The 27,733-nt window shown below is 43.8% G+C and overlaps 4 protein-coding genes across 6 annotated transcripts; 1 reads left to right on the top strand and 3 right to left on the bottom strand.

The window, feature by feature from the left end:
* The first annotated feature begins 761 nt into the window (after window positions 1-761).
* LOC6530658 (GTP-binding protein RAD) lies at window positions 762-26,774 on the top strand. 3 transcript variants are annotated; one of them, XM_015196384.2, is made up of 10 exons: window positions 762-1,300; window positions 9,609-10,073; window positions 16,361-16,511; window positions 17,873-17,989; window positions 21,851-22,165; window positions 22,241-22,329; window positions 24,082-24,262; window positions 24,387-24,520; window positions 24,681-24,785; window positions 25,519-26,774. In XM_015196384.2, the coding sequence occupies exons 2-10, from the start codon at window positions 9,861-9,863 to the stop codon at window positions 25,663-25,665; spliced, it is 1,452 nt and encodes a 483-aa protein (XP_015051870.1). In that variant the 5' UTR covers window positions 762-1,300; window positions 9,609-9,860; the 3' UTR covers window positions 25,666-26,774. The 3 variants fall into 3 exon arrangements, with proteins under 3 accessions (XP_015051870.1, XP_002091556.2, XP_015051871.1); XM_002091520.3 differs by lacking the exon at window positions 9,609-10,073; XM_015196385.2 differs by lacking the exon at window positions 24,681-24,785 and having other exon boundaries at window positions 763-1,300.
* Window positions 10,409-11,962, bottom strand: LOC6530661. The gene has a single exon (XM_002091523.4). It carries the CDS (start codon window positions 11,872-11,874, stop codon window positions 10,891-10,893), a length of 984 nt encoding a protein of 327 aa, XP_002091559.1. The 5' UTR covers window positions 11,875-11,962; the 3' UTR covers window positions 10,409-10,890.
* Window positions 12,033-13,302, bottom strand: LOC6530660. Its single transcript, XM_002091522.3, has one exon. The coding sequence runs from the start codon at window positions 13,198-13,200 to the stop codon at window positions 12,097-12,099; it is 1,104 nt and encodes a 367-aa protein (XP_002091558.1). The 5' UTR covers window positions 13,201-13,302; the 3' UTR covers window positions 12,033-12,096.
* On the bottom strand, window positions 26,753-27,570 carry LOC6530657. The gene is made up of 2 exons (XM_002091519.3): window positions 27,277-27,570; window positions 26,753-27,217 (listed from the first exon to the last, which is right to left on the bottom strand). Exons 1-2 carry the CDS (start codon window positions 27,289-27,291, stop codon window positions 26,888-26,890), a joined length of 345 nt encoding a protein of 114 aa, XP_002091555.1. The 5' UTR covers window positions 27,292-27,570; the 3' UTR covers window positions 26,753-26,887.
* Between the last annotated feature and the right edge of the window lie 163 nt (window positions 27,571-27,733).

Genomic DNA, 27,733 nt, shown 5'->3' with positions numbered 1-27,733 from the left:
GTCCATATAATTATATTTATTTACATATACCCTTTATGGCACGGTGCTAATTACTTTTTTAATTTTTTCCGAGCCAAAATGAGAATATATTGGTAAATAAGCCATGAGCATGAGCAATGGGTAAAACCCCACGTCCTCAACCAAAATCGAAACATTAATAAAACGCCGAATAATGCTCGTCACAAATTCGAAATATTGCTTGGCTGTCAGCGATTCTGATCATAAAAGAACCTACGGAAAACACGAACTATGAACATGGCTAAAACGAAACCGAAACAGAAGCAGAATCGGCATCGGCATCGGAATCAGAACCACAACCAAAACAATGAAACCAGCAGGGAGAAGGGGTCAGAAAAATAGATTTAAACGTTGCAATCCCCAAAGCGTCTTTGCTGCCCCACATTGCCACCCAATTTCCACCCACCCAACCACCTAGCCACCCACTTTTCGCTACCTTTTGCCACCCACTTTCCACCATCCTTGCGCTCCATTGATGGAACATTCAAAACAAAGTCAGCAGAGACAGCCGAAGATAAACAAAGCAAAGTCGTAAAGAAAAAATACAAACAACCCAAATGGTGGGCAAATCGAAGGGTCGAATGGCGGTAGGTGGTAGGGGGTAGGGGGTGTGTGGACAGCCAAAGGCAATGCGCTCGGAAAAGCCAACGGTGACGTGGCAGAGCTTTTCCGTGACGTCACAGTTGAAAGCACCGAACCAACTGCCACACAGCGAACACAAACGAACCGAACCAAAATCGCTTCAAACACTCGACGGCGCTCGCACGGATCGGATGTGAAAAGCGGTTGGAAAATCGCCTTGCGCCTCACGTATCGTTTCGTTTTGAGTTGGAAAACCCGCGTTTGGAAATACCACAACCAAAAAACAACACAAATAATCAAAACAATATAATATACTCAATATATACAGTGTATGCCGGCGATTGGTACACAAGTTTAATGGTGGAAAATATATTTGAAATCTGAAATATCTGAAAAAAAGAAAAAATTGTATGTGCTTGTTTTCGGTTTCGGATTCACTTCACATTATCTAAAAATAACGGAAAACAAGGAAAAGGAGAAGTGAACAAGTGCAAAAAATTATCTCGCTATATATATGCATAAAGTGAGCCGCCATCACAATTTTCTTTTCATACCAATTATCGATCAAATACATAAGTAGTGCCGCCAACCTGGATAGCATAAATTTCGTGGATGGATTCTCGTCGAGTTTGGTGACCGACAAAAAACGCGGACGCTGGAATTCGATTCCTAGTCAGAGGTGCCAACAGTCGTAATACAGGTTTGTTTTGATTAATTAAATTGCCTAATTGCAATGTCGTGACCCAAATAGATATTTTACCACAAAAAAGTGGAAGAACTCTAGGCGAAAGTGTCGTGTGGCCTGCCACTTTTTGCGTTTCCGGCTGCGTTTCGATTTGTTTACTTAATTCTCACCAATTCGCAGTGCCATTTCCTTTGTCGCTTCCTTTTGGGCACAGGATAATCGGAAAAACCTTAAAGAACCAAAAAAAACAAAAAAAAGAACCGAAACAGAAACAACAGAAAACAGAATTACACATACGCCGCGTTGCCCTTTTGCATTAAGTATTCAACGGCCAGAAAGTCAGCAGCCTCCATCAGTTTATGGTCCTCCCTTCGAAATGGTTTATTTGAGAGCGAATTCTTTGGGGTGCCATAAAGCATTCGCTCGTTGACGAGGGAGACCTGCGGGAAATTGCTAAATAACAATCAATTCGGGCAGTGTAACAAAAGATAAATGGATTTCCGACTGCAAACGGCAATGCATGAACCTATACAGTAAAATAAAATAAAATAAAATAAAATTTAATCAGTAGTCATGGAGTACAGGATCTGCCAAGGCTGGCGGTATATTCCCGATAATCGAGCAGTAAAAACTCCGTAGGGGCAGGAAAAGTCTTTAAATGGTGAAATAAATTTAGAGAAAAACCCTGGGGAACGTGGAGAGAATACAAACAATTTGCGGCTAAGTCAGCGTAACTATGAATGCAAATGGAAAACTGATGGAAATGTTGTCTTCCTAATGCTTTCATAATTAAAGTGCCATGTAATTCATTTTCATACTTTTCGCCCCCCTTTTTTTGTGAACTTTGGTCATTAGTAATTACATTTCTCAAGAATTATGTTGCATGTTTGTTTCTCATGTATTAACTATATGCAGTTTCACGTTTGTGAAACTCATCATTCGGTTTTTGTACTTCAAGTAAAATGTCAATGCACTGCTGAAACATTTGTCTTAATAGACAAAAAAAAAAAACAGAGCACAATTTAGTTATAGTCATAGAGACCGACTGGATCAGATAGTATTAAATTGCTGGTCACTCGCAATCAGCGAAAACAAGCGAAACTGAATGGAGCAAACAAAGGGCAGTTATTGCGGGCAATCATTAGTGATACAAATCGCCGCAGCAATTCCCCGGAGATCTGAAACCTAATCAGGACACAACCATGACCACAATCCTCATTTGGCGGAGGGCGGGACATCGCTGGGTTCAGTGGGAAAAACAAATGTTCACTGCAGTGCGGCATTTTGATTTCAATTCACTGTTTTTCCAATGTGTGTGCGACTCGATGCGACTGCTCCTTGTGCTCCTCGTGCTGCTCCTGCAGCTCCTGCACCCACTGGCCCCAGGCCAATTAAAGCAAAGTGTCTGGCTCCATTGGCACGCGACTTCCTGGCCACGCCCTTTGGCAAGGGATCCGCATGGTATGGAGCCACAAGACCACCCGCATACAAATGAAAGTTGAGGCACGGACTGCTTTTATGGCAAATCAAATTAACAACTAATTCCATTAGAGTTTGAGCACGAGCCACCAGCACAGCCACCACTAATTGCAGAGGTAGTTGGCTGAGGACGCCTATCTGGTCATAGCCAAATTCGTAGCTCTTGGCCAAAATGGATTGGCCAGATTGCCCCGGCCACTGGGGGCAAAAATATTCCAAATTCAATTAAAAGCTGCACCGACTACAACGTGGAGTTCAGCCCATCGAGCGAGCCCTGGGAACAAAGGTGAGTTCCTGAAAGCGTTTTGGCCTGCACCTGGCACATCGGGCACATTGGAGGCAAAGAACTGTGCTGCTGTGGCTGGAGGCTGAATCTGGCTTTCGACCAGGTCGCGGCATTGTCCACCTCCACCTGGCCATCCCATTATCCAGTTTTATACCCCTACAAATAGCACTTGGCCCCCAAAAATGTCGTCGCCCCTGTCATTGCTCTTTGGACTTTTTACGCCCGGAAAAGCTATGAACATGACAGCTTCGTGTTCCTATTGCTGCACTGGGGCGAAAAGGGTTGTCGTAGATGGGAAATATAATCATGTATTTACCCGCGTACATGGCACAAAATATTCCAGCAATAAGTGAGATAAAAAAGGGTTCAGCCTTGCCCAATTGAGTGAAATTGAAATGCTGGCTGCTACTGGTTTTTCACCGTGCATAACTCCAGTTTTACTTTAGCAAAAAAAACGTGACTGGGCCCCGTGCCAGTGACAATTGGGCAGCAAATTGGAGTGGGAGCCAAGTGGCTGGGATGTCTGTGAAGTGGGGCGCATTTCCGCAGAATACACTCCCCCTCAGATAGACACAACTAACAAAAATATTTATGCACACACTTAAAATGCTGCCAGCGGCCAAAGGCAACCAACAGTAGTAACCCAACACCAAACTCAAACCCAAACCAAACCAAACCGCATCGAAACGAACAAACAAACAGCAAATGCGAATAAATTCCTGGCTGGCTTAACTTTTTATCCATTTTTCTATGTATTTCCCTGGCGGCAGCCACTTCCATCCACTTCCTCCATTCAACCCAGCTTACTTTGATGAACATTGAGAACACTTCCTTCAGGATCTGCCCGGTTTTCCCTGCTCGGGAAACATAATTGCAAGTGTCTGGGTCAGCAGTGTCCATGCAAACAGAATGGCATAAAGAGTTTGAAAATCAGATAGATGCTCCAAGAGGAAGGAGGAGGCGCCATTGATTCCAGTCAAACAGTTTTGAAGGCAACCACTGGAGTAGAAGAAAAATTGTGTCAGCCAAGAGGTTGGTCAATTTTGCCAGGATCTGCGAAATTAGGTGAGATTAGCTGAATTTCATTCGCTTGAATGTTTTTCTTACAGTTGGTTTTATTAAAGTGACAAAGCGTAGCATAAAATATGTGTACCCTGCTGCTGTCAAATATTTCTGGCTTTTCCCTCTCAATTATTCACTTGCAAAGGCATTTTTCAGTTGGCTTAGCAGATTTAACAAAAGAAATTCCTCAAATGGTCGAACTGGGAAAATCCAATTCCCGTAATAAAATCGAACAAAGACCATGTGAAATCAAATGCAAACCAATTAGGGCCACTGGTAAGGGGACACATTCACACACAAAAAAAAAGGAAGAAAAAAGGAAAATCGTAAACTTCCTCGATTTATTTCCGGGCCAAATTGCCGCTGAACAAATGCCAAATGCCTAAGGACATTTCCCGATAGTTAATTATGACACACACTTCAAAGTGCCGCATTTATCCTGTCGCAAACTAAATGAAGTGAATTTTTGTGTAAACATCTGTGCCGGCGGCCAGACTCTTGGCTTGATTTGAATCTATATTGAGAATAACAAGCCATGGCAAGACCCCAATGAATGCCACTTGAAGTAAACAGCGGGCGGCAGCCAAAGGTGGAATAAACACGTTCTGGCACAGTCAAGTATTTACACACACACTCGCATACACTCACACACCAGCACACACACCCACACACAACATGTGTCATAATCACCGTAAAAGACGTCGAGTTTAAACTAAACAGACAGGGATTCGAGGGAGCTGCGGAAAATGGCGGTGGAAATCTGGCGAAGAAGACGGCACATTAGGCGGCATAATCTGCCCTTGAGCTCCATTTTGCCCAACGATTTGGAAAATCTTTGTAGCAAAGTAAATTCCCCAACAGATTTCACTCATTCCCTCCGCCGCCTCCGTTCCGTTTGCCTTTCTTCTGCCAGCAATCCCTGTTTATATTCGGGGTCCTCATCGATTTATCGAACATTAAACACGAAATCAAAGGGAAAAGAAGGAATGACTGTTCGGCGGCCACTTGCGTGAAGAAAACTAAATAAACATAAACTAATGTCAAGCTGTTTGGAAAATCTTTGCTGGGCAGGCAATGATTTCCTCGGCGGTCAACCGAAAACACATAAAATTGGATGGGCTGAAGGAATTTCATCATGATCGCTAAATGATACGCTTCTTTTGCTCTTTTGCTCTTTTTGAAATCATAAAAATTCTTCGCACGCTTAGTCGCCGCTGTCAGATCCAAATGCTGGATAATTTATTTAATCATTCAAATTTGTTTTCATTCGAGCAGTAAGAGAGAGAGAAAATAATGAAATAGCTCGCTGCTAATAACATGCTGTCGCATTAGAGCAAAACCAACGACAACGTGGCGTATGCGCAATAAAAACTTTTTTTGTTTTGTGTTTTATTTAGCTCATTTGCGTTGACAAGCTGCCAGCGAAAATGTTCATAATGAGCTCTATGCCAAAGCTTGGCCCAAGATCCAGAAAGCCAGAAAGTGCTCCCACTAGCTTTGGATTAATGTCTCCAATCAGCGGCAAGGAATTAATAAGGCGACATTAAGAAAAATCTACTCTACTCTACTCCTGACCCCCCTGACCTTTTGGGAAAAGGCAACCGGCACCCTGTGACCCGTTGAAATTAATTTTGCAGCAACAGGTGTTGGCCATGAGCATAAGCAAATACCCCCGATGCGAGATGGGGCTCAAAGGGAAACATTAAACAAACGCTGCGAACATCCACTGACAACGACACGAGCTGCCCTGCCACACGGATAACAACATGGACACCGACTCGGACAAGGACGTGGATGTAGATGGTTGATGTGGATGTGGATGTGGACGTGGACATGTTGAAGGAAGCCGCTGGCACGCCAAACAAACTCGCACACAAAGGAGGCGTGGCCCAAGGTCATCGCTGAACAAGATGAAAACAAGCGTTTCCTGGGGGAGCAAAATGTACGCATTAGTTGGCTAATAGGGAACTGCATTTTAAAGCAACGTTAATGTGCCTTAATAGCGAATATTTCACAGATTTTCTCATGGCTCCGTACAAATAATCACATCAGCTGCACATCTATGTAGTTTGCATGTGTAAAACATACTATACATTTGAACATTTTAAATCAATCCATTCGCAACCGCAATCAGCTTCCATTTAAATCCATTTAGTTTGCAGTTTCAGCTAACTGCTTTTGCTGGTTTCACCATTGTTTTATTCAGGTGTCATACCAACCAACTAAAAATGAACCACCGAAACAGCCGAATTTCATTCAGGACACACCGCTGCCATATACGCGTTATCTGTTGACACTTTATCGGGGATTTTATTTTTTTTCCCCCTTTTTTTGGAGGGGTTATATTGGTAGGCCGAAGCAACCATTTTTTGGGCTTATTTCTGTGATAGCTTTGGTTGCCTGGAACCAGGCGCAGCTGTCACCATTGGGGCCACATCGTTGGGTGGCTGATTAGCCGGGCACAGAAGATACTGAAGCGAAAATATTCATGTTAATAACTAGCAACAGGCCAACCGATAAGAGTAGGAGCGAAAATTTGGCCACCTCATATTGGGCCATAAAGGCAAATGACCACCAGCCGCACCACTAATACGGCCCTAATATGCCGCCCAAAGTCTATGAGCATAAAAATGAAAAGTAATAGCAACATTCATGGCGTAGCTTTAAAGGCGAGTCCTGGCATGCTTACACCAACTACCTACTCTTCCTGCGGCCAATTAGAAGGACTCACACGCACAGACACACGCACACACACGCACTGCTGTTGTTGGCCAGAAATGCCAGTGGCATCAATTGAATGCAAACAAGGCGTGGAGCCAGTACCATTTGCTGACAAAGGAATCTTCGAAGACAACAAGAACGACGAGGACGACGACTTCATCGCCATGTGGCCTGGAGTTTCATGCACGACTGAATGGGTCAGCAGCTGAAATCATCATCAGCGTACCCATTTCGCTTTCCCTTTTTCGTGTGTCCTGGTAATGCATCGCTGGTTTCTCGTATGCTCGGATTCTCGGTTTATGTGGCAAATCAAGCGTAAAGTCACCCAGAAACTGTTTGCAACCCTTTAAAGCTGCTTTAGCCAAAAGCTGGGGTGGATTTAGCCGCTTTTTAGCTGCTTTTGGCCAACGTATACTTTAAAATACAAGAGAGAACGCTGTAGTCGAGTTTCTCGACTATCTGATACCCGTTACTCAGCGGGGTGCTATCGCAATTTTTATGCTGGGTGCGGGGTGTGGGGTGCGGGGTGCGGGGTGCGGGGTGCGGGGTGCGGGGTGCGGGGCGCGGGGCGCGGGGTGCTGTGTGCTCAACTTTCTAGCTTTTGTAGTTCCTGAGATCTCGACGTTCATACGGACAGACAGACGGACAGACGGACAGACGGACGGACAGACGGACGGACAGACGGACATGGCCAGATCGACTCGGCTATTGATCCTGATCAAGAATATATATACTTTATATGGTCGGAAACGCTTCCTTCTGCCTGTTACATACTTTTCACTCTACGAGTAACAGGTATAATAACGCTTTAATATGATGTAAAATACACTCACACACGATTTCTTTAACCTACGGCAAACATAAGTTTTTTAGAAATTCCTTTGAAACTACTTGCACATATGGCATTTTGAAGGCACCCATTCTAGCTACCCGTTTCTCTCAGTGCCGCGTTCCTTTTAACTCAAGCTGTTCTCGCATATGCTGCCGCGTTAAAGACATTTCCAAGTTTTTGTATTTATTCTGCTCCCTTTTTCCCCCGAGTCCTTTGCATTATTTACTTGCCAGGGACTTGGCCCGAATCTTTTCTTCTACTAAGCGCGAAAAAAGGGTGGCTTGGTTTTTAATTATTTATGTTTTAATCATTCGCACAAGTTGATTACCAAGCAGCAGGACCTTAAAGCCCTCGAATAAACGCGGCCGAAACTGCAAGTTCATCAAGTTCGCTTGTCGGCTGCGATAGAGTGCGAAAAGTGTCCTGGATGCACTTAAGTGCAAGTACGGATGAAAAGATAGTGAAAGCGTAATTCGATTACTGGAATGGAGGAGAATGGAGGCGGACTACGGACTAAGGACTGGCGGGCCACATGGAATAGGATGCCCCGGGTCGAGTGGCTAATGATGCATGTCTAAGGAGCGAACAGGATGCCTAAATGGATTACAAATATGTTTTGATTGGCCCGCCAGCTGCCTTCGCTTCCGCCACTTCAAAGTCCATCTCATCGGTTGGGGCGAAATTCAATTTCAGTTTCCTTGCCTTTGGGCTAGTTGAGAAATGGATTTAATTTCGCCTCGGGAAATCTTCACTGGCAAATGGAAATTAGTGTCTATTAAAACTCGCAGTCTGCAGTTTACGTTGCTCATTTAACTTATGCGAACTTTTTAAAGAGAACTTTTCCACGCCGTGCCACTCGAAACTTTCCACACTTTTATTTACATTTCAATTGTGAAATGCCTTTCTTATAGGAAACCATACGAACTCTTTCGAGTTCGACATGTGGATGATGTGATGCAAGGGTTAGCAACTGTAGCCAATATGAAGAGTTTATTTTTGGACCATGGGGATTACGTGATAAACGGACAAGATCAAGTGAAACCAAACAGCGATTTGTTATGAAATGAATGGAAAGAAATCTGGGGAAAATTCTGTGAATCATTCATCAAGTGATTAAGCAAGTAAATGTGTTGTATACAAAATGGAAAGTGAACTATGGCTTAGAAACAAAAGAGCTTACCCATAATAAATTGTTTTAAAAGGTACGATTTAAATGATATGATAAAAAGTCAAGGTATGAGAGGTATAGAGGCTGCTGACAAAGTCTAAGCTAAGTAAAATGAAAACTTGGATATATAAAAACAAAAAGTTAATCCAATTTTCCAGGTATCAATCAACCAATCCGTATGAAAAACCCCAATCGCCTGCATAACCAACGCACACAGCAGTCATCTAAGCCTTTATATAACTGCGATAGAAACCGCAATACCCAAAGGCTTTGCCCCTGCGTATAAATTTCGAATTTGTTTGTAGCAATTTGTCGTTTTTGGGGTGTCCACTGAAAATGCGAATGGGCTTTGGCCAACTACCGAAGCTGACCCACTTTTCAAGAGACGCGTGAGGCACGTTTAAAAATAAATCGAATGGGGAACCGAGGGGATTGGGCAGATTGGGGGAATTGGTGGCGGTTGGAAAAACAAACAGAGAAATTTTATGTTTAATGGATGCGGGCGAAATGAAAAATCACACAGCAAATTATGTTGCATGTTGTTACACACATCGCATCTTGTAGAACGCAGATGAAATTCGCTTTACGTAGCTCACTTTTGCTTTTCAAAAATTATATATATATAGTATACTATTTCTTTGGGTTATTTCTGTAGAACTTGGTCACGTCACGAGCGAAGACCAAATATTCGAGAAAAAGTGTAATTTTTAAGTTGAGAAATTCATTTAAATGTTTTGTGCATTCGTTTCATTTGCTTGTCACGGTTTATTTGCAGAGTGCACCACAAACAAACAAAAGTCACACACCATCCCAAAACTCAGATTATGAATTATGCAACAAAGCATCCACAGCAGCAAACAGCAAACAGCAAAATAGAGCAACTAGAGCCACAGCACGAACTGCTTAATGCACACAAGTAGCAGCAACCCCTAGACTTGACCAAACTCGTTACGGAAAATTGCCGGAAAACACAGCTGAAATTTCCCAGGAGTCAGCCAAACGGGGACCAAAAACTCACCAACTCACCATGGTGGACGACATCTCGCCGATGCATCATCGGATGCAAAAGAAGACGCGCAGCGCCTCCATTTGTGCCACCGGCGCCAGCATCGAGACGGTCATCCATGGAATGCCCGGCGCCTCCGGCAGTGCCACGCCCGAGGGCGGTACGCCCGGCTACCGACGACGCCGGCCGGCCACGCGCTCCCAGAGTGCCCGCATCACCTCCGGCGCCAGATCGGTGAGTACGCGGCGTATACGTAATGCGCCTAGAACCCTAGAACGTTAGAGCGTTAGAACGTTAGAACGCACCCAAGCGGTACAAATTTAGCATTAGCATTTGCATCTGCCCGTCGCGCTGGCGAAAGTTGCTTATTTATTTATAGCTCTCAATAAATGCACGTTTTTTACTATAAATACAGCTCTCAGTCCATTTGGTAGTCACGCACATGCAGATTGCCATTTGAACAATATTATAATGTGTTATTTTTAATTTTTAAAGAAATAAAAAGAAATTGATTTTCTGAAATGGTATTTAGAGCACATGGGTTCCATCTACAAAATAAAAAACAACTCTTTTCAAATAAATCATTCTAATATTATATTTGTTGGCAATGCAATACAATAGCTTTGCACATTAGAGATTATAATGTTCAAACGCTTTAATCACGAATCACATTTTTAATTTTAAAGCCTTGCGAGACCATGAAACTTCATTTGGTTTACCTGACAACAAATTTTGAAGTGTCCCACTTGAGTTAAGTGAAAACTTTAGCTTACTTTTAATTAATGTACTTTGAGTATCGAGTGTCTTCAGCTGAAAGGACCTGCGAATAGGGAGCTGCATAACCATCGGCAAATCACTTTGAAGTTTACTCGGTAAACAACTGCAACTTGCGTGCCACAAATATTCAAGGGGCATGCGAATAACTACATTTCCGCAGAAATTTCCGAGAAACGTAGAACGCAATCACGTGCACTTGGCCCGTTTAATTGACTAATTTCAATTCGAGTTTGCCTAATTGGAGCTGGGATAGCTGGGTCCATATCAGCGTAAATCAGGGTACAATGCAGAGGGCGCTCATCAGCCGATTGGTTAGAGTTCGTTCGTGATGCCGGCTGGAAACGGCCTCTTCCACGACAGATGCCTCCCGACTCAGGCTGGTCGTAGTCTTTGCGCTGCCAACTGATATTTTCCGTTCCAACGAACCACTTTCCCGCTTCGAGGTCTGTGCCCCGTTCTGGGCCATTCTCTCAAACCTCCTGGCACAGCGCTTCTTCTTGGCATGGTTGAGATATGCGTCGGACTGATCCTTGACCTTCTGATGGTACTCACTCGGTGGACACAGGGGCTGCGGCCGCAGGCACTTGCAGAAGCTTATGTTGTGCCGAAAGTACTCGTCGAAGTCCTCGTTGGGTTCCAATAGCTTCATGTAGTACTCCATCCTGTTCAGATCCAACGGATCCAGCAGACGAGCGGCGCAGTCCAGCCGAAGGTGTCCACTGTAGAAGTAGGCGAACAGCTCCTCCACCAGATCCATGTAGAACTGGATGGGCTTGTGGAAGGCGTCGCCCAGAAAGAAGGGGGTCTCCTTGTTCAAACGCAACTTGGCACATTCACGCCGAAAGATCAGCAAATACGGACGCAGGCCTTGGATGGCCCAACACTGGTTCTTGTTGGAACTGGCTATCACCTGGTAGTGGAGGTAGAACTTGTTGATGATCGCATCATCCGATTCGATCTCATAGATCTGCGGACACGTGCAGCTCGCGTCCAGCTGCATGATGATCTTGTAGCGCTGGATCAGCTGGTGCAGGGTTTCTGCCGCGATCCTCTGCAGCTCCAGCTCCTTCTTATAGCTGTCGAAGTAAGTGCGATACTTCTCCTCGATCATCAGGAGGATTTTGATCACTTTTTTTTGCATGGCATCCGAGATGTTCAGATGCCCGACCGCCAAATTGGCCATGCTCGCGGTCACCGTGCCTCTAGACATGAAGCTCGGGTTCACCATCAGTTGGTACAGCCGATCGCGTATTTCCATTTTCGTTTTGGTTGTTTTGTGTGTTTTCTAGCAAAACCCCGAAATACGACTGTATGACTTTTAGTTCGACGACGAATGTGTAATCATATCGGCCATACTTCAAATAAGAAAAAAAGTGGATATAAATAGCAAATAAAATGTCGAAACTGAGTACACAATTTACTAAAATAGATTACTCCTTTTATTAAATAAATGTAACAACTCGTTGCAAAATTTGAAAACTTATGATACACCGGAATTGAGAATTTGTGGGTTCACCGACCATCTGAGTACGGAATCCTTAAGAGTTAGTTCATGGCGGTTGTTAGAAAACGGATCCTGGTAAACTTCCTTGGTAATACTTATGATAGACTTCTGACTGCGACGTTGGTGTACAGAGATGGACCTCTTCAGTTCCCTGCCGGTGCTTTCCCGATTGTCCCGATTGTCCCAGTCCGTTGCCTGACCAGTTTCCAAGGCCGACGTCTCGCTGGGTCGTTGCAGTCTAACCATGGACTTCTTTCGATCTAATAAATTGGTTTCGGGCTCGGCCATCTTCTCGCGCCGCCTGGCACAACGCTTCTTCTTGGCCTGTATGATGAAGGGCAAGGTGTGATCTTCTGTGACCTGCGGATACTCGTAAGCTGGACACCTGGCCGGCATGCGCAGGCACTTGCAGTAGCTCATGTTGTATTTGAAGTAGTTCGCAAAGTCCTCATTGGGTGCCAATAGCTTTTGGTAGTGCTCGATGCTGTTCAGATCCAAGGGATCCAACATTTGGGCAGCGCAGTCGAACTGCACGTGACCACTGTAGAAGTAGGCGAACAGCTCCTCCACCAACTCCATAAAGAACTTAATGGGCTTGTGGAAGGTGTTGCCCATGATGAAGGGACTATCCGAGCTCATGTCCAATTTGGCGCACTCTCGGCGGAAGAGTAGCACATAGGGGCGCATGTTGTGGATGGCCCAGCTCTGGTTCTTGTTGGAGCAGGCTATCACCTGGTAGTAGATGTAGTATTTGTTGATTATCGCATCATCCGATTCGATCTCATAGATCTGCGGACACGTGCAGCTCAGGTCCACCTGCGTGTTGATCCTGTAACGCTGGGTCAGCTGGTTCAAAGTCTTAGCCGCCATCCGCTGCAGTTCCAGCTCTTTCTGGTGTTCCTCAAAGAAGCTGCAGAACATCTCCTCGATTGTCACTAGGATCTTGGTCACCGAGTTCTCTAAGCCATCGCTTCTATCCAGATTCAGGATCGCAAACTTGGCTACACTATTGCTAACGGTGGCGTGTGATGTGATGCTTGAGTGGTTTGTTAGGCGGTGGAGTCGATCGCGCATTTCCATGATTAAATAGTGTGTTTAATAGTGTGTTTGAATTCCATCCAAAAAATGTCGCTACCCGTCCGACATATGCGTCCACCTATGTTGACTGAAAATGAAAGGCCTATTTTAGGCCGCCCGATTTATTTTTAATTTTTATTCAAAAAATCTGAAGTCGCTGACGTCTCCAATTGAATTGATTTGTCACCCATCCGTCCGAGGAGCCAGTGCGGCGTGTGAATTGAGTTATTTCGTGGCGAAATTCAATTTCATCGGACTGATGCTTGTCTCGCACAAAGGACTTTCGCCACGTGGCGGCATACGTTGCGTATGAGTTTCCCTGGCTGCGGTGGAAGAGTGTGGTGTTGGAGCTTCCAGTTCGCAGCTTCTGGTGCTGAATATCCCTCGCTGGTGAATCCCCCTTTTTTGCTGCTGCCGACGACATTATTAGTAAGCAAACGAGGCAACAAAAAGCAGCCATACACCCGTGCATCGTGCTAAAAATGTCGTTCTCATCGCCTGAGATGCGCCCCGAGCTGGTAATTTATATAGAAAAAGTTTCCAAGACACACACACACATGGTTTCCCGCCTTCCGGGGGCGGCATGTTCTCGGTGGGCGTGGCCGTAATGAGTTCGCAGCTAAGCAAGTGAGAAGTTTATGTTTGGCTACTTCCGACTTCTGAATACCTTGTTTCCAAAAATCGTTGCCTACATTTCAGCGCTTGATTGCACACATTTGTGCAAGATCTTTATAGGAGAAATATTGCAAACTTGCTTAAAAATCCATATACTAATAGTTAGTACTACTGAAAAATGTTACTGCTTTGTCTAACAGAACATAGAGGGTATTAAATGCGAGGTAGGAGCGCTGAAACGACTCTTGTTATAGGCAAGTAAACTTGGAGTGCTGCTCAGTGGCATGATGTCCCAATGTCGATAAGTCGCTGGCACTTTTCATCTGCAGACGCAAAAGTTTAATGAGCAGATGCCACAACAACAGCAAACTCGATGAAGTCGCATTGTAAAGCTATTTTCGTATTGCACGGCATTCTGTGAGCCAAAGTCAGACACATTCCATGCAAATTGTAGACAAAAACCAACAAATAGCCAAAATAGACATAAGACAGCCACGAATAGGAAAATATTTGGAGACTCTCGGCACAAAAGTTCATGGGAGAAGAGGAAATTGTTGTCTTGTGTGCAATCAAAACTTTAAGCAGTAGCAAAATAAATTTGTAAGCAAAATAGAAAATAGAAGATGTATGTGCATTGCACCAAACTAAATGTACTCGTATGATAAAAGTAAAGCAAGCTTTGTGGCATCAATTTTAAAGACACCAATCTTTTGGGCAGAAATCTGTCTTATCAATTTAAAAGTCAAATCTCTCTGTCTGTCTGGGAAATGTGAAATTAATTTCGCACTTTAATTTAATTCCCTTTCCGCGACGATGTCGAGCGGCGCAAAACGGAGCGCATTAAGAAAATAAATTATCTGCGCTGCCCCAGAGGACTAATTGGGGATTAAGCGGGCACAAATTGAAGACTCCGCCGGAGGACATGCCGCGGAGCACCGCATGGTCAATGAACTAACGCCAGGAAGCAATTAATTTCTGAAGCGAGAAGGCGAAGTTCCATCGAGGATTGAGCATCGGCCATCTGAGTGACCAGCCAACCGACCACTGCATCCGGATGGATCAGATGTGTGGGTCGTAATATTTGATTAAGCCGGCAAAGTAGACCAAGCAAACATTTGGCCAAGAAGGAAGAGCAATTACTGGTCACGAGAGCCCATGAAATGCCAGAATAAATGCACACATACGTACGTATACAGTCCGGTTCGTAGTGATATATCTAAATACGTGTGTGTGCGCCGTAAAAAGCGCAAAAGAGCGGCCACTAAATAAACAAGGAACGTTTACACTGACAGCTCGCCTAATGGCCGCCCCGCCCCGCCCCCTTAGCCACAATTCCTGCGGATTTGGCGGCTTTTGTCGGGCCCTCCGCCAACTGACCAGCAACTCAACGTGGCCCAAATCCCTGGCCACTTGACAGCCGACGCCACGTAGCAAGGCGCTTCCGGCGTGCCGTTCCTGCAGCGTTGAGGAAACCTTGTGCCCGCACAGTGGCGGAATCAGCAGGGCTTTCAGGGGATTAGGATTCCTGATCACCAGCAAATTCAGGCCACAAAACCTTCACGCTCATAACTCAATCAAGCATAAAACAGATTTTATTGGATAGCGTATAATTTTGAAGCTCTGAGAAAGATGTGTACAAAATGAACATTTGATATTCCAACTCAATGCAGAAATAAATCTGTGCAGATTGCATAATTTAAATTATGAAACACTGCCAAGATTTTAAGCAATTAATCCAGTACCTATAATATTCTCCCATTAATTAGAACCAAGGGCAGAAGCGGCACCACTTAATAATTTCGAACAGCCAACTAATTGGTGCCCAACACCCAAATCATATTGTTCGCCCTCGCCCCTGTGTTTTTGGGCCAAGGAAAACGGAAGTGGCTAACAAAGTTGGCCGTTTTGCATGCGGCTATGGCAGCAGCTATAAATATATCGCCCTCACACACTGGACCAAAGAAACTGAACAAGAAGCTTACATTGCCGGAACAGGTGGTGAAATTAGTTTTCGCCCCATCGTCGACAGGCTTCCAATGGAGCACCGCAGAGCTGAGGCCGCTTGACAGGCACTTGGATGTGCCATGAAGGATTTGGAACAGGCACCCTGATTCACCCTGCTCCAAGTGCCTGAGCAGGAAACTTTTGCGGCGGGCGAAACAAGCGTTGGCGCTGATTGCATTTGGAGTGGCCAAGGCGTTTAGCCTTGACATTTAGGGGGATTTACCCCTCCAGCCAAAGCTCTCCTCAGATCGCGGAGGAGCCCTTCCAGCGAGGACGAGACAAGCCGATAAATTATGCCATTGGCGGCGATGGCCAAGTGATGGGTGATGGGTGATGGGTGGGCGTATGTTTCATCAAAGGACAAACAAATGCAATTTGATTTGTGTGTCCGTCTGCGACGGAGAAATGCAATTTCATTTCGCAGTCAATCGGCAAGGGCAGTCCATAAATCACAGCGATTGCCTTGGGCCGCCTTTGATCGTTGTATATATGTATATACATATATAGTTTCCCCCGGCTTAAAGACACTCCTACCCACTTGCAGGTCCGGCAGAAGACGAAGGCGCAGCAGCAGCAGCAACAGCAGCACACGCTCCAGGAGACCCGGAGCTACTGCACCAGTGAACCCCGGCTGAGTGAGACGGAGACGCCTCCGCAGCGCCGTAAGCTATCGCAGCGGAGGCCACAGACGCACGGTGAGTAAATTACGCCGGAGATAAGCAGCCACAACTGCGGTGAATAACATAGGAACCCTGTGGCTGGCAAAGAAGGTTCATACAGTTGGTAAGATGGTAAGCGGGTAAACTTCAAAATGCCATTACCTAGGAGCTTTGTAGATAACAAGATTAGGTGGTTCACTGAGAAGTAGTTTTAAGAAAACCTAAGATCCAGGAAGTTTGACAGTTATATTGCTTCAGCTCTTCTTTGTCCTCTTGCATTTCGCTTAAAAGCAATCTAAAACAAGCGATTTGAAATCTCTGGCAGTTTCTACTTAGCATAAAATCTCTTAAAACCAAAGATGGCAAAATGCTACCAAGCAGCATAGAAAATTTGAAACTAAAATGTATCACTTAATTTTTTCCAAAGCTTTTATACCACTTTCCATTAGCCTGCGCTAGATGTTTGTGCACAGTTCACTAGCAATTCGACCGCACTTGTACATAAGTTAGTTAAAGTTGTGGCTTTTAATGGCCGGATGGAGCCATCAAAGCGGCGAAACAACGGCAACAAATTAGCCAAGTGCTGAGCCTGATCTTTTATGTGGCATAAACTAAGCTCTCAGCCAAATTGCTCGCAGCACGAGAGCAACGGCGATGTAAAATTGACCATTAAGTCCTGGTGGCCAAAGGAGCATGGGGCATTCTCCTGGAGTGCAGCACTTTAAGGCGAGGTGTTGAAGCTGAAACAGTTTGATTCGACACACTATGGCAGTATAATATGGTAGTATGGTAGTTTCATCTGGCCCTTTGTTAAGTAGCTTCCAATAATGTTGATTCAATTAACGTGGCCGTTCGATGAACTTAACCATTGACCCAGTTTACCCAGTTTACCCGGACGGCAAGTGAGCTACAGCTACTATGTGTGTGGCACTTCTCTCTGTCAACTCGACATGGGGAAGCGGAAACCATTAAAGCTGTCCAAATGTCAGCCAGCTGGAGCAGGGAATACTGAATCAATAATGCAGCAGGTTTAACCGAACGGTTACTCGCATATTTATCTACGGTAGGGTTTTGCGTGCCAATGTTTATTCATATATTCAAATTGTTGTTTTTTTTCATTCAGCACTCTTGACAGGAATCATAGAGGAAATATATAAATGTACTGAAAAAATAGCATAGGTTTATCAAGATATTAGGATTGGATTATTATGTTTTAATAAACTCAATTAAAAGTGCATTTATCATCATCATAATAATCAAGTTTCATCTATCAGTGTATGTGAATTACCAGTGCCGCTGTCATTTCATTTTAGTGCATTTGTAAATTATTCAAACTGTGCAGAAGTGCCTAATGGCTGAACCTAATCCCTAATGCAATCCACATTAATCTCTTTCAGCACACAGAAAATCGAACGCCTTCCTGGACGTGCCCACCATGAACATGCATCACCTGCGCGTCAACGACGACGACGAGGATGTGGACAGATTGCGCACTTTCAGTGCCTCCAAGGGAGGTGAGTTCACCAGCTCGAGGAGCGTAACAAGGGCCACTGAGGAGCATTTATTAATTTCGAAATTGAAAGTCAACAAAGCCCGAGGGCCAGATGACTGGGATTACACATCTTAACAATGCGGCCATGGGTTTTGTTGGAGGCCACAGGGATCTGGGAACAGGGATCTGGGAGGTGGGATGTGGTATCTGGGAGATGGGATCACGCACATCATCTTGGGGACACACGATACACCAGACGGCATAAAATTATAGTTTCGTTCCGGGACACGCAGCGCAGCAATCCTTATTGAAATCTTAAAAGGCTGTTACCCGAAGATGTTAAGGACATATCAGTGGCACTAAATGCCACTCCGCATAGAATATGAATACCCAGCCGAAAACATATGTACACACACTCACCGAAACACATAGTCCTGCAAAGTTTTCCCATTACATATGTACATATGTGTGCGTTTTTTCCTCCCTTTATGTTCGACATTTGTGTCACGTTATTGTTACACATACGCACTGTGTGCCATCTCAACCCACTACAGTGCGAGTCGGAACTGGAAGGCACTCCGGTTAAAAGTTTGAAGATGATATCTCGTTGAGAAAGTTTGGAACAATTTCAAGTGTCTCAAATTCAATTAGATCGATTAGCCAGCTTAGCTGCATGGCTCACATAATTTTTTGATTATCAGCGCATTAAAACGACTATTGGTTCGGTGAAAGTAGGTACGTTTTACTGACAAGTGTAACTTTTGTTAGAAAAAATCCTATATTTACCTGCGGTTCTTTAAATAGGTGCTGAGCTTTATAGTAGCTATCTTATCCCGCCCTCGCGAGGGTTTTGCATCCATGAGTGCATGCCAGACTTAAAGTACGTGTTTAAGCTGAATACGGAATATGGTAAACGGAGTACGGAGTAGGGAGTATGGAACACTTGAGCAGACATGACAGGAAACAGACGACAAGCCTGCGTACTAACAGCAGGAGGTGTCATAACTTAGTCATGAAGGAGGAGCCGGAACCATTTGACAGAAGCAGTATAGGTGGAAGTACGGGATACGGATAGTTGCGAATAGGTGTGCATAAAAAACAAAAGTTTTAAAGTAAATTTCAGATGGCAGCTTTGTCATGTAAATTCCTAATAATAAAATTGGTCTTTGCCAATTTTATTCAGAAATTCAACCAGCTCTCAAAGAATCAAATAACAGATGCGAAAAATCACCAATTAGGTCGCTTAAATTTGAAAACCACAAGCTGCCAGAGTCTTGTTAAATGGCACCTGTCTTAAATACCATGAATGCCTAGTGCATGATTGTTAAATTCTACCAAAAGGCATAGCTTTGTCGGTTTTAACAATTCAAGGGGCATCAAAGGGTATTAAAAGTTCCTGGTTAACTTCTTACTGCGGCTGAGCAGTGTCCCCAAATGCAGTGCATATTAAAATTCAATGAAGTGTCTGTGTTTGCTCAACTAAATTGCTTTCAAATACAAGTGGAATGCCCTGTAGTTGGTTGGGCCACGAGGTGGCAGATTTGCTTTGCGGTTATCTCTTGCCCGGAGTCATGTGCGTTCATTTAATTAATTTTAATTCGCTCAAGATGTTTGTCAGATCGTGTCGGTTAAAGGTAGCTGTGCCCATCCATCAAATATGTATGTTTACGCTCGCCACGAGTGGCAAATTTAAAATGAGCCGGCGAAAAACTGACAGGCCGACATTGAATCGAATATGTTTTGGGGCGGGTTGGGTTGATTGGGTGATTTGGGTGATTGTTTGATTTGGGTGGTGTGTGATTAATTGAAATGCCCAGGCGAGTGTCAGTCATTGATGGCAGCCACTAAAGAGGCCTGAATGAGTTTTCCATATAACTACATTCCCGCCAATTGTCCTGTGCGCCAGGATCGAATTGTAATTGAATGAAGTGCGAGTAGTGATATATATTTGCATTTTCGCCATGATATTTTCCAGCGATTTTTAGCCAATTGCGAAACATTCGATTGTTGTGTATAGTAGTGGGTGTAGATTCGCATAAACAAAATGAGTCTGACCTTGGAATCGGTTAATCATATCTCAAAAGTGGCAGCATATGCGAAATCTCCTGCCACACTCGCCCCACTGTAAATCAATCAACAAATAAAATGTTCGATTTATTTTCTCAAACAGTTATGCCCCGAGCAAACAAACACTTGAGTATGCTCCCGGGTGAAATGAAAAAAATGAAAAGTGCTGAACCAACATCAAAGACAAGTGAAACGAAAACGTTTGTTTGAGCAATGAGGAATCGAGAATGAGGAATGGCCAACGAGAAATCAGGAAAATGTGCTGCAATTACTCCAGAGATTAGTCAGTTTTCAATTATAGCCAATGGCTAAGAATAACTATGAACATTGCACACATATGTAGCTATGTATATGATGTGAGAAATTTCACAAAACTAAATCGCTATTTTTATGGCCAACCGTTTGCACCTAGTCCAAATGAATTGTTTCCCACACGCGCAGTTTCCTAATCCCCAATGCCCCAGAAATAGAAAATTGGGAATATGGCCACCCAAAATGGTTTTATGGCTTTCCAATGATGACGGCCCATTCACGAACCCCCCCACACATGTGTGTTCAAATATAAATGTTTAGAACGCTTTTGGCAATTAAATCAATTTGCACAATTAATGACCGCAGATGAGGAGCAAGCAAATGCCAATGAATACTGAAAAATCTGTGATGTATGTTACTATATATACATCTACACTTTCGCGCGACGGCTAAATGCAATAAGGCTGGCAATAAATCTATTTATGACATTTCAAACGTACACAACATACACTTGCATCAAACGAACAAATCGGACAGTGTCGGCCATGTATATATGTATGTCTGTATGTATGTACAGACACATTTGAGTTTGCACATTGATACATATACGTACATCAACCGGCCTGAGGGATTACAAATGACAATGGCCGCATGTTGCTCAAAGGCTCTTGACTTGGCATCTTGGTTGGGTAATACCTTTTCGGTCGGGCATTATCCCTATGTGGGGCAGCTGGGTAGAAGATGAAAGGGTAAAGACAGATGCGAGGATTATATCTAGATTTATTCGGCCTTTGTTCGGTCAATCTACTTGTTATGCCCTCGGCTTTGTTATTAAATTATGTGTGTGGTTTGGCCACAGCTAAGCAGCATGACTATCGAGCTGCATTCAATAAATGTATCTGGGTAATTTGATTTCACATTTTTCTTTATTTACTATAAACTGAAAATCAAAAATAATCCGTAAACAATTTATATGACCAGGCAAAAAATGGGATTAAATTCATAGGAATATTTTGCGATTTCCGGAACAACGCAATGGGTTAAAATAACCATTAGCCTTGTCCCACATCGTATTCGGTGTCTTTTTAATTGTTTTATTATTGTTTAAGAGCACATTAAATGGCTCAAAATACTGTCATTAATATTCATTGTATATGCGAAATATAATGTAAATATTTGGCATTTATGTGGTGCAAAAATGCAGGAAACATCGCTTAAATGTCTGACCGAAAAATGAGTTTTTCTAACTGTTGGCAGAAAAACCCAGGCAGACGAGTCAGCGGGAGAGGGTGGCGGTGGCACAGATGACACAACAAAAGGCAGATTAACTATTGTTGATGCTGCCCTTGCGGCCAGAAGCTGTAATTTCTGCCGCGGCTACGTGGCGTATGCGCAACGAGTCGCAAAGTCAGCGCACGTTGCACATACGCCGCGTATGACAGGTAGACTAACAAAAGTTTCCCACATGCAGTTGGAATACGAAATAGATGACGCTTTTCTTTTTTTAAGCAGTCTCACCGAGCTTTGACAACTCTCCACTGTTTTCTGTGTCTGTTTGCCACAGGTATCATCAATCGAGGTGACTCCTTCCGTCGCCGCCGCTCGAGGAGCAACAGCCTGGCTCCATCCAGTCCCATGCACGCACGCAACGGCGTGGGCGGCCTTGGGGGCGTGGCCGGTGGCGGAAGCAGCCTGGGACTGGGCTGTGGTTACAATGGCGGCAGCAGCAGCAACGGATTCGGAAACGCCAATGCCCAGGAGAACCATCAGCCGGTGGAATTCTATCGCGTCGAAATGCTGGGATCCGCTGGTGTGGGCAAGCAGGCTCTGGTTTCGCAGTTCCGCACCTCGGACTGCATCAATGCCTACGATGGACCTGGTTAGTGGGAACGATGAGTTTGCCATATGTCAACTGAAACTGTAACCAGTGCCCCATTAAACTTGTTTTTTGCAGAATGCGACGATGCCGAGCAGAACGTCTCAATTATCTTGAATGGCACCGAATCGGAACTGAAGTTCCTCACTGGAAATCCAGAGAGCAAGGTAAATCATTTGTCAAGGGACCAACATCCCTTCCTATTTGTGTTTGTAATTGCCGTTGAATATTTCACCATTAACTGGCCAGACAAATGAGCCTGTGTGTGTGTCCTGACTGCCTGGCAACCGGGATTCACCCAGGGGAAAGGATAGTGAATTGCCAACTATGCGGGCATGTATTGCATAAAGTGAATTAATTACAGATGCAAAATGAGTTGCTGAAATGCGAGAGGTGGCCGCCCACAATAACAAAGAGGACAATACTCGGGAAGTCGACAAAAAAAACTACGAAAACTATTGCAGAAAGCTGCGAAATGCGGTTAATTATGGCAAAATGCACACAGAATGCTGGAGGCTGCCTAGAAATTTAAGGAATTCATTTAAAATCCTGCCAGACAGGCGCCGTCGCTTGCAACCAAAGCAATTTACAATCGTTGGGCACAACAAATGGGGTGGGGCAAAAAAGGAGCGCCCAACGAGGAAAGTCAAATATAAGTACTGCGATTTGAGCCACTGTGCCATCGAAATGCCAAATTGCTGGACGATTGCCAAATGGCCAACGGGGCCGTTTGCCGCCGCCTTTGAGGGTGGCAAACAATACAAATGAACACGATAATGATAATTATAATCGCCGATGACGATTCCGTTGATGGTGATGGCGATGGCGATGGTGATGACGACTCAGACTATGAGGACAAACAAAAGGAAATGGCAACAATTTATCCATTCCAGAGTGCGACACAAGAATCAACGAATTAAAGCCAAGGCGCTCGTGCATGGCGCCCAAAAATTTGTGGAAAAGCAAATAATAAATTGCTTAAGGTTTGACCTTAAGCCGCCCGAGCAATCCCGAGCACCTTGACTCCAAGTGCCAAGTGCCAAATTTACAAATGGCGGATACGGATGCGGATGTGCCTGGCGTGGCTTTTTGAGCCACGGAACCGGAAGCACCTTGGGCTGGAGTAAACCTGCCGACGTCACCGCAGACAAAGTGTATGTATGGCCAAAGGTGGGACAGCTGAAATAGCTCAGGAAAGTGACTTATGCTAAGAACTGGCGAGTTTCTAAAGTATAACTTTCAATCTTAATACCTTTGTGATTTTAAAAAATCGCTGAATGTTGTTTAATAGTAGCAAAAAATTGTAAAACACTCTTTGGAGTGGTTTAGGAGACAATTTGCATTGTTTAAAGTTTGGCCCAAGTGCACTCCGAAATGAAAGTATATTAAAGCATATCGCTTTAGCGCAACACCGTGAAACGTTAATGAATAAACGCATTCGCGCCTTTAAGAAAAGGAAAATTGGAAGGACCTGGACGATAGAGCCGTCTCGCTGACCTGGTAATGTATGGGCCAGATAAATGAACATCATTAAAAGTCTGGGCGAGGCGGAAAGTTTTTCCCAACGCTCGCCACGTTATTGCGATGCCAAGTGGCCATAATTTTAATTTTTACGAGCATAAAATGCAAAAGTGCCGGGTAACAAAAGGAAGCCGGTAAGGCGGTGGGTGGGTGGTTGGAAAATGTAGGCTGGCTTCAGTCGAGCTGAATGGATGCTCGACTTTTCGCTCAACGCCTGCACTTGACGGTGCGCAGTTAAGAACTTTTAATTTCACCCCGACTGGGCTGCAATAAAACACGGCATTTAATACTTTCGGCAGTCACGGCATAGCCTGATGCCCAGAATGTTGTAAACTTGTTGAGTTCCGTGTTTCAATTGGCTCGTTTGTTTCTCTTTGCCTGTTCGGTATGCTTTTTAGGACGAACTGGAGCAGGCGGATGCCTTTCTGGTGGTCTACTCCTGCATTGACAAGGAGTCCTTCACGCGGGCAAAGCAGATACTATCGCGACTGCAGGACATGGACCTGCTGCGCCACCGACCCATCATCCTGGTGGCCAACAAAATTGATTTGGCCCGCTCACGCGCCGTTTCCGCCCAGGGTGAGTATTGCAATTAGCCACCAAACGACGAAGTCGTTGCATTCATTTGCATCGTCAATTATGTGGCGTGACCTGACCAAATCCGTATCCACCACTCCTCCACTCTACTCTGCTCCACCCGTAGATGGCAAATGTCTGGCCTGCACGTTCGGAGCCAAGTTTATCGAGGTCTCCGTGGGCATCAATCACAACTGTGACGAGCTCCTGGCCGGCACGCTCACCCAGATTCGCCTCAAGAAGGAACACGTCCAGCTGCAGGTATGTCCCACATCCCAAATGAAACCCCAAAACAAGAACAGAAAACCCATAGGTCTAGCTGTAGCTCTTTATAGCTCTAGTTAGCTGGTTGGCTAGTTGTACTCCCATCTATCTCTGTTTTTGGTGTCTTGTAATCAATGTACATCGATCGCTTTCGCAGCTTAATCCGAAAAAATCAAAAGATAAAAACAAATTTAAAGAAAACACAAACATAGAGACTGTAGAAACTGATAACTGTCTGACTGATCTTAAAGCCGACGAAGGGGTAAGTAAAACTAAATGTACCCCCGACTTAAAATCCACTTATAACTACCCGCTATCCGGACTGAATTTAATCGATGTTTAGTGTGTTCTTCAAAACCCAACCTGTAATCGAGACTAGCATGATGTTATAGAATAAAATTAAACCCCATATAACCAATTACTTTTGAAGGTTTTTAAAAATTTGCTTGTAAAAATGTGTCCTGAAAACAACGTTTTTCCATAGCATACTTTTAGGCAAAACCATATAAACCGCACTTGCAAAATAATGTCCTTTTAGACACTTTTTCTGCGAAATCCAGTAATATCCAAGCCAAACCTCCCTGTTTATGTGTTGTTGATTGTATTCATAATATATATGGTAAGCGCCCTGAACTTTCGCCAAAAGAACTTCTGTCCGTTTGGCAACAAGAAGAAAATGTGTCAAGTGTCCAAGAGTACAGAAACTATTCCAAGCCCACTGCCAAAAGTGTTTTGTTTGTTTGTTATGTATTATCCTGTGCCCACTCCCAGAATCCGCACAAAGGACATAAAAAATGCAAACTTCAATTGGCGCCCGAAATGAAATAACCACACTGCAGGGCCATAAAAATGCAGTTGAATAGAAAGCCAAATGTAAATAAACCGAAACATACAGCCCAGCCCGTAAACCACCCCTCCCACCCAAGTGATACCATTGTTCATTTGCGAATACGTAAAGTAAATGTGATTTATCTAATATTTTACCCCATTTTCAGGGACCGAGGGATGCCAATTCGCCGGCGCACTGGTACAAGAGCCGCAGCGTGATGCTGGCCAGCATGAAGGCACGCCAGATGCTCACCTGGATCCTGGGCAAGGAGGACTCCAAGTTCAAGCACTGCGAGAACCTGCAGGTGCTCTAAAAGGGGGGAATCGATCCAATCTATAGGTCTATATGCTTAGCGGCTAAGTGTGTTGATACTATATACGAGTATATGTGAATATGTGTATAGCCGGCGGGAGCAGGCAGAAAGCTTTATCTCTAAGTGCTACCAGATGGGCTCATCTAATATGTAAACAGGTTTCGAGATTTCGAAGCTCTCCAATTCGCCTGTAAACAGCCATTTGCATACCCACGAGTGTGTGCAGCCAGCTATTAGTAGTGTCTAACGTAAGCCTGATAATCAAAAATTAAATCAAATTTAATGTAAAACATAGGGACGTATGTATAACGCTTGCAGCGACTATGTGTATGAGCAACTTAATGGAACCAAGCAAAAGGAGCAAATCCACAAATTCTAACTAAACTTAACTAAACTAAACTAAACTATACAGAGAACAACACTACTTATGTACTTAACTAGCAACTTTAGTAACTTTTCTAAGCCATGAGCCAGTAGGGGGAATATTTTTCATAAGCTGGCTAGCGTCTTTGCTGTTTACAAGCACAGTAAAGGTGTGCAAAATGTTCCCAACAAACAGATTTATATATATATATATAAATGTAACCGAAGAGTAACGATTTTCATATAAGATTTACATATATAGAGTATGTGTTAAAATCGGGTTGCAGCACTTTGTTATTTTCGTTTTCTGCAGCTTAGGGAAGTCTTACAGGGAGTTAGCTAGCTGCGTAGACAGATTTCAAATAATAAGAAAAATAAAAATAAATATAAATATAGCCCTCGATGAGTGTCCATCGTATATATGTATATTTATATTGTAGAGTTAGAAGTCAATATTCTTTGTGTCTTCCTTAGTCAAATATGTATGTGTGTGTCGGTGTGTTTATATTAGGAATCCTTCCAAAAACAAATAGTGCAATGCAAGGAATTCACGTGTCCTCCACAAAGCCTTCAAGTAAATGTGCTCAAAGTGGAAACATGAAAAGTAACTACAATAATATTCTTAACTCTAATGGAATATACATAGTTTGGTGTGTACATATGCTTAATCACGTGTGTATATCTGCAAAGCGCATAGGCTCAACCAAAATGAAACAATAAAATATTTAAATGTTTAACAATATAAATTAGTTATATTTTACATCTTAACAGGCTAAGTTTGTATAAAAGATATCAATGGCAAAAGCTTAGTTTTTGATAAATGAGGCGATGCAATGTATCGTAAAACTAAAGTGTTTAGTTAGCCAAACTGCTGCTGGGGATTCTTCACCTTCACCACCTGGGATCGGTAACGGAAGAGCGGCCGGAACACATTGATCTCGGCCAGCTCCATGTCATCAGCCGCCTCCTCATATTCCAACTCCTCCAGAGCTCTCCGTAATCTGCTCAGAGTTCTCTCATATCTGTAGAGATTTCTTAGGGTTTCACTGGTTGAAGACATTTCCGGAGGAGTATCCCCTTCACTGACATCACTAAGTCTTTGAATCTGTTCCGCTGACGTAGTACGATCTTGGGGATAACCAAGCACCAGCTCAAGAGTCGCAAAACAGGCAATGAGTTGGATGATAACCTATTGTATAGATGGATATATTAGCAATAGGCACTTTAAATGGTCTCAACTGTTCTTACCTTATTGCAGTGCATTTTAATGGTAAGTTAATTAGATTTTTAGTGTTTAAAAGGTACTTGTTCTTACTTGAACTGCGGGCTGTTAAGTGAGGCTCAACTTGGCTAATTCCCGCAATTTATACAATTGGCAAAGTGTTTTTGCTCGCCGTTATTAGCACCTGCAATTGTTCTTGTTTCCCGCCTTGGTTTTCGCACTGAAGGCGGAGAAAATTAGCGTACAGGTGTGGAAAAATTCAGAGCATTTTCCGCTCTCAGTCGCAACTGATTCAAAAGCCAGGTCATGTGCACGTTGTTCGTCTGTTGTCAACAAACTGAAACTAAATAATGAGTAATTCGTATTTGTTCATTCGGTCGCGTGTCAAAAGAAATAATTAGCCAGTGATCTCAGGAAATGCAATTCCGAGACCAAGTGTCAACCTCTAATTTCTAAAGTAAATCTATAGGCAACTGTCGGTTA

The sequence above is a fragment of the Drosophila yakuba genome, chromosome 2R (assembly GCF_016746365.2).
Source record: "Drosophila yakuba strain Tai18E2 chromosome 2R, Prin_Dyak_Tai18E2_2.1, whole genome shotgun sequence".
Taxonomy (NCBI): domain Eukaryota; kingdom Metazoa; phylum Arthropoda; class Insecta; order Diptera; family Drosophilidae; genus Drosophila; species Drosophila yakuba.
This window is presented reverse-complemented; position numbering and strand designations above follow the sequence as displayed.

What these genes read in the sequence shown, in the direction of transcription:
- LOC6530658 (XM_015196384.2), top strand. Translation starts at nt 9,861, where the DNA reads ATGGTGGACGACATCTCGCCGATGCATCATCGGATGCAAAAGAAGACG. An exon ending in ACGCGCCGTTTCCGCCCAGG is followed by an intron (nt 24,263 to 24,386) that starts GTGAGTATTGCA and finishes CTCCACCCGTAG; the next exon opens with ATGGCAAATGTCTGGCCTGC. An exon ending in ATCTTAAAGCCGACGAAGGG is followed by an intron (nt 24,786 to 25,518) that starts GTAAGTAAAACT and finishes CCCCATTTTCAG; the next exon opens with GGACCGAGGGATGCCAATTC.
- LOC6530660 (XM_002091522.3), bottom strand. Translation starts at nt 13,200, where the DNA reads ATGGAAATGCGCGATCGACTCCACCGCCTAACAAACCACTCAAGCATC.
- LOC6530661 (XM_002091523.4), bottom strand. Translation starts at nt 11,874, where the DNA reads ATGGAAATACGCGATCGGCTGTACCAACTGATGGTGAACCCGAGCTTC.